At 37.5% G+C, this 6,443-nt stretch overlaps 1 protein-coding gene across 2 annotated transcripts in view; it reads left to right on the plus strand.

Moving 5' to 3' along the window:
• The window catches only part of FKBP4 (FKBP prolyl isomerase 4), a 13,124-nt gene extending 7,389 nt beyond the window's left edge, over positions 1-5,735 (plus strand). Inside the window, exons 5-10 of one of the 2 annotated variants that reach the window (XM_031555599.1) lie at positions 14-170; positions 1,472-1,562; positions 1,879-1,962; positions 2,371-2,556; positions 2,950-3,189; positions 3,915-4,285. In XM_031555599.1, coding sequence (XP_031411459.1) covers positions 14-170; positions 1,472-1,562; positions 1,879-1,962; positions 2,371-2,556; positions 2,950-3,189; positions 3,915-3,986 — 830 coding nt within the window. In that variant the 3' untranslated portion in view covers positions 3,987-4,285. Of the gene's footprint in view, positions 1-13; positions 171-1,471; positions 1,563-1,878; positions 1,963-2,370; positions 2,557-2,949; positions 3,190-3,914; positions 4,286-4,347 lie in introns of those variants that run through there. The other variant, XM_003202601.4, reaches the window with a different exon arrangement.
• The last annotated feature ends 708 nt before the right edge of the window (positions 5,736-6,443 follow it).

A 6,443-nucleotide genomic window follows, 5' to 3' on the forward strand; every position in this document is an offset into this window, starting at 1 on the left:
TTTTTTTAACCAGTCCAGTTTGAAGGCCGATACAGAGATCGTGCTTTTGATAGGCGTGAGCTGCGGTTTGAGATTGGTGAAGGTGAAAACTATGATCTTCCTCATGGTCTGGAAAAAGCAATCCAGAAAATGGAGAAATCTGAGGAATCCATTTTCTATCTCAAACCCAAGTAAGCTGTTCATCATCTTCTGATACTTGAGAGGGCATATTGTAAGCATCTGGAGAGAATATGTTTATTTGTGGTGGTTTTCAACTCTTTTCAGTGCTATTGTAAACACATAATCAGACCTGAAACTTTGATTTATGGAAGATATTAAGTTAAGATTACTTAGCCACTGATATTAGCATTGAAAAATAAATTTATGTAAGTCTCTATAGTGTTGATCCTAGTGGATATTATAACAAATACTGTTGCTGTTTTTAACTTGCATTCATGTGGGTCCTTCGTAATGAAACTACGCTTAAATATACAGCACTGTTTATAAAGACACCTAGAATAAATAACAGAATAGTAAAAGTTCCAGTAAGCCTTCTGAGTAGCCTTATGTGATAAGATACGTACTATTTAGGAGAAATGTGGTTAGGAGTATCTGAAATCCTTTGCCACTAGGAAGTGTTTGCTTGAATTTTTAAGCAATTTAGGAGTAGACATTCAGGTTTTATGTGGGGAATAAGGTGGTGTTTTGTCTAAACCTTGGATCTAACATCTCAGAATTCTGAGACCAAGAACCACTCAACTCAGAGATAGGAATGGACTTTAAATGCCATTAAAGGCAAGCAGAATTTTCCCCTTACAGTGTGAACAAATTTAAAACAAATACAGTTTGCACTGATTGTTTCTATCTGATGTGAATGTGTTTGTTTTAAAGTTTTTTTTTTTTAAGCTGGAACTGAATTAGGTAGAACAAAGGAAAAGTAGACCTATGTTCAGTGCGTTTCTGCTAGTGTACAGTTTCTTACTGGAGTCTCAGAGCAGAACCTTTGTACAGACATTTACTGTTAATCAGTGGATTGGCAGTATCTTGTGCACAGCTGTTCACTTACTGCTGTCTCTTTCTGGAAAGTTAGAATACAGACATTATAAAGGAAATAGCCTGTCTTGGATGATAATAAAAAGCAAGATATACGCAATCTCAAAGTGTTTTTTGTTTTTTTTTTTTAAACTTGCTTACACTTCATAGAAACAGCAGCGACCAAACAAGTAAAACTTGGAAAATAAAAACATAAAACCAAAATCCAAAACAAAAATTGGTAATGTGGAAATCAGCAAAATTAATCCCAGGTTTTTCTGCCTCTCTTTTGTCTTGTGCATGCAGATTCTGGAAAATTATCTGCAGTTCTCAAAGAGTTTGTCTTGCAATAATGTAGACAGATTTGTGCGGTTTTTACCTCCAGCTTCCTGTGTAGAGGTTTATCCTGAATATCCAGTTTTTTAACTCCCTCCCCTTTTCCCTCCCCCCAATCTTACAGCTACGGTTTTGGAAGTACTGGGAAAGAGAAATTTCAGATCCCTCCGGATGCGGAACTACAATATGAAGTGAAACTCAAGGGCTTTGAAAAGGTGGGAATGTAGGCGTACAAACTTTGAGGTGTGGGAATTGTTGATGCAGCTTAAACAAGGACAAACTGAATCCTTAAAATTTTGATCTGAAAAGGAAGATGTTACTGTAGGTGATTACATTCTGGGAGCTTTTGAGTGAAATTGTCCTTACTGGTCTCCTGTCTGTTGCTGTCAAGTATCTCTCTTGTGCTAATTCAGTTTCCAGTAGCTGTGCAAAACTATTCTTTCCAAGTCTGTCTCTTGTGTGCTGTTACTGAGAAATAGCACAGCCATATGATTTCCCTGTCATTGTCTTGAACGATTCCTATTTGGATAGGCTAAGGAGTCTTGGGAAATGAATACAGAAGAGAAATTGGAACAAAGCTGCATGGTGAAGGAGAGAGGCACTCAGTACTTCAAGGTAAATGATAATACCCAAGAAATAATAACATTTCTTATTCATGTTATGAACTGATGATAATGATCTAAGGTTTGGTCATTTCAGAGTGGTGTTCATGGTTTTCTCCATGTCATTTTATAGAAAAGACTATGGAGAAAGGTGTCTGAAAAGGAAGAAAAAAAAAAAAAAAGAAGAAAAAGATAGTCTTACAGTTGCAGTGTCCAAATAGATTTTCTAATCCACTACAGTAGTGATACACTATGATGGTAGTGTATTTTTGGTAATGGAAGTATTCTGATCACTCTGATTTATTTTTTGTCTTTTTTCAGATCTATTGTTCTAGGTAAGACGAAGGGGCAGGGGGAAGTTTAAATAAAAATTACTGTGGTGAGCTGTGTGAAAATTTAATTGCCTTGTTGCCTTGTGCAGGAGGGGAAATACAAACGAGCAGCATTACAGTATAAGAAGATTGTGTCGTGGCTGGAGCATGAATCAGGACTCTCTAATGAGGAAGATACAAAAGCCAGGAGCTTGAGGCTTGCTGCTCACCTTAATCTAGCTATGTGCCATCTTAAGTTGAAGGAGTACTCTCAGGCTTTGGAGAACTGCAACAAGGTAGCAGGGTTTATTAGTCTTAAGCTGCTCAAACAATCTGACAGTTTATCTCTTGCTTTAATGACTTGAGGAATACTCGGCTGTGTGGTGTTCAGACTTTCTGATCAGCTGACAGTTGGACATGAGCAAATAAGTATGAACATAAGATGCTGGATATGGCTTGTTATATCCTTCTCTACCTATTTTTGCTGTATTTAATTCAGCTTTTTACTAAGCCCTGACAACCATGAAAATAAGAATGGTCATTTTCTAGCAGTTGCTGATACTCTGACTTGCATATTAGTTTTAAAAAAGCAAATTAAACAAAAAAAAAACCCAAACACTACGTTCTTCTCAAATGCTGTTTTTGTTTCTTTCTTTCTTTCTTTCTTTCTTTCTCTATTTTAAATGCAGGCACTTGAACTGGATAGCAGCAATGAAAAAGGCCTCTTCCGGCGCGGAGAAGCCCATTTGGCTGTCAATGACTTTGAATTGGCCCGAGGAGATTTTCAGAAGGTGATACAACTCTATCCAAGTAACAAAGCTGCTAAAGTGCAACTAGTAACTTGTCAGCAAAAAATACGGGAGCAGCATGAGAAAGAGAAGAAGATGTATGCCAATATGTTCCAAAGGCTTGCAAACAAAGACTTAAAGGTAAGTAGCACTACTCCAGAAGATCCAGATTGCCAGAGTGTACCTGGCAATTCAAACAACTAAGGCATCTCAGACTGTGTTAGCTGACCACTCCTTACATCACAAATTATTTTCCTTCCTCTGCCCCCCTCCCTCTCCCCATTCTTTCACAATAAGGTGCATAAGAAATCAGAAATCAAATTTTCTCCCAGAGATAATCATAGATGCATTTCATGCTTCAGCTCTGCTAACATTATATAGTAAGGATGGGTGGGAAAGGGGAGATAATTCGTAATTCTGTGGTTAGATGGGCAAGCTGCTCTGAAGAGTTTGTTTGCTTTTCTTTTCAAAGTGTAGCAGTAGTTTTGTGCATTTAATTCTCCTTTTCATGAAGAAGTATAAACAAACACACAAAAGTTCCCTGCTGATTCTGCAAGGAAAGCGGCATTGTCAGTGAGTAGTGTGGTTTTGTACCTGGCTAAAGCAGTCCTTGCATACTGGATCCTGGGAGAAAATATTCTGTCCTTCTAGACATTGTCATATAGACTCATCCAGTGTCTTAACTGTTATTTTGTTTTTAATGAAGAATCTGAGCAATAATTAAGATGCAACAACCAAACTAGAATTTTTTGCATCTTGATATGTAAAATTTCAGGGTTTAACTGGGAGCTGCAATAGATGATCTCCAGAGGTCCCTTCCAACCTGTGATTCTGTGAATTGCTCATTATTTGGCTGTGCTATGCAGGTTCCTTCAGGCAGCACAGCTGCTGGGAGTCCGGTGTATCTAGGTGTGGCACTTTGCAAGATGTGCTGGTAATGGAAGAGTGGATTGCTGAAACAAGCTGTAGCCATGAAAAGTGCAAAAGGACCATGTTAATGCTACTGAAATGTGTGCCTCTGCCCCTAAGAAAGACAATGGAGTCCTGTTCTTTGCAGAAGATAGATTCATGCACTGCAAAGCACTAGGGACACTGAGAAAGTAGAACACTGATTTTTTTGCCATCTACTTCAATACTGGATTTGTTTGGTTTTTGTTTTTGTTTTTTTCCAGTATATTGTTAGATGATGTTGAGAATCAGTTCTAGTGATAGGCTTTAAATGACATTTCTGGTATTGTTTCAAATTTTGGCAATTTCTTATAATAAATGAAGACATTTGTTCTATATGTCTCCGTTTAGCCAGCTACTACTCTTCAAACCAGCCACACTGAAGATGCAGAAATGAAAGATGAGCAGAATGGAGTTGAAGATAAATAAGTTGACACAGAAGCATAAGCAAACCAGATTCCATTAGTTTTGTAAATGAAAGAATTTCCAGTGAATTAGACCTTTATTTTTCTACCTGGTTGGACAGTGGTTTCAGAGGAGCAGAGGCTGAGCCGCCATGCCACAGTCAAGAACAGCTCTGTATGTCTGTGAAATAAGCTGAGTGGCAGCACAAATCTGATTTAATCCTAGGGACTTTATTTATTCATACAGCTTCTGTTACTGTTTGGGTTCTGTCTGGATTTATTCTGTTTGGTTTATCTGCATTTTGCCATTGGTGTTTGTGTCTCTCTTGTTCCAGCTCACTTAAATGTAGGAAACAATCTGGCATTAATTTCCTTGATTTCTTTTTTCTTTTTTTTTTTTTAAGCAGTTGGCCTTTTTCAACAGTCCTCATGTGAGATTTGAGAGCAAATCAGTGCTCACTGTTCTACTGCCTTGGCATTGTCCCCTTTCCCTTCCTCCATTAAGTGTTGTAACCTTCTTTATATGCTTCCTTTTTGCATATTGCTGAAAGTGAAGACTGTGAAGTCACAGCTTAAATAATAAAGCTCCAATTAAGCTCAAGGAAATTGAACTTTTTGTGTTTTTTATTGGCATTTGCAAAGAATTACAAGTCAATTGTCTTCTAGTCATTCAGTGTTTTCTTACCCATATAGTGGTACTGTAGCCACAATATCTACTTTTTTCTGATAATGTTGATTCATTGCCATTTAAAAAAGTGTATGCAATTGATCCATCTGTTTGCAAATGAAGAAAATGTTGCTTAAAACTGTACACAAGTCTGTAACCCATGTATTATTATTATCTGTTAGTATTTCTCTTTCTCCTTCATGTTGTGAAACTGGACCAGAAGAATACTGATTGATACCTGGAAGTGACTGGCTTTGAAGATAAAATAAGTGCTAAAGAAGAATATCTTGAAAGTGCTTATAATTCCTAATGAAATGCAAATGTCTGAATGATTCCAGTCTTTATTATCCTTACCTCACAAGAAAACTACTTAATATTCTCCTACTTTTTTCTGTGGTGTTTCTTGTGTTGGCTTGGAGACTGGTGTGTGTAGAGGGGGGAGCGTTGTGGTTGTTTGTATTTTTCTTTCTATAGGTATGAGATATAATATTCAGACTTATCTATGCTCTTCATGCTGTTCTGTAGTGTTAAACTCAGCATGTCAACTGTCCTTTTCTGAAACTTTCTAGCAGCAGGAACAAATTGCTTGCTTTTCAGAAGGAACGTAGTTTTACCTGTTTCAGAGGAGAGAGAGGTTGGGCTAGGGAGCTGTATGTCTAAACTGTCACCAAAGTCGTAAGTCCTGCATGACGTACTATCCTGACTCCAGTCCCAAGATGGTAAGTCCAGCCAGTTGCTGGGTTGGAGGTAGCTTGTGGATCTGTGAACTGCACTGCTTTATGCGAGATCAGCAGTGCCCTAAGAGCCTTCAGGTTGGGAAGGGGTAGAGGAGAAGGCAATATAGTCTTTGTTATGTTATTACAGGAAAGGAAATGCTGTAACTTTGAACGACCGATTTCTTTTGCTTAAACATCAACAGTTACTGCAGGTACTTTTTGTAACTTTTGGTAAATAGTATGAGCCCTGTATATTTGAAAGCTGTTTTACATTGTACTAGAGCACAAATAACTCTAAATGGAACATTTAATATGGCTCACATGGGGAAAATCCTACTGGTGAAATACTAATAGTTGTCCATCTTTTTGGCTTGCCTGGGCTGCAGTGAGCAAACAGGAATTGCCATGGGTTGCATATTAATTACATGAATTCAGTGTATTTAACAACTATTTTTGAATGCATTTTTATTAAAACATAAAAAAAGCAACAAAAGCATAAGGTTACCTTGTTTTTGTGAAACTAATGCATCAGGCTGGTTCATTGGCACTAGTGTGTTTTCCAGGTGTTCATCAGAGATTTTGGATGAAATATTACTCTTCCTATATTTCATCCTTGACAATAATTGTTCATAAATATACGTACTGCCAAAAATAATGACA

Source organism: Meleagris gallopavo, chromosome 1, assembly GCF_000146605.3.
Source record: "Meleagris gallopavo isolate NT-WF06-2002-E0010 breed Aviagen turkey brand Nicholas breeding stock chromosome 1, Turkey_5.1, whole genome shotgun sequence".
In the NCBI taxonomy this organism is placed as follows: Eukaryota; Metazoa; Chordata; class Aves; order Galliformes; family Phasianidae; genus Meleagris; species Meleagris gallopavo.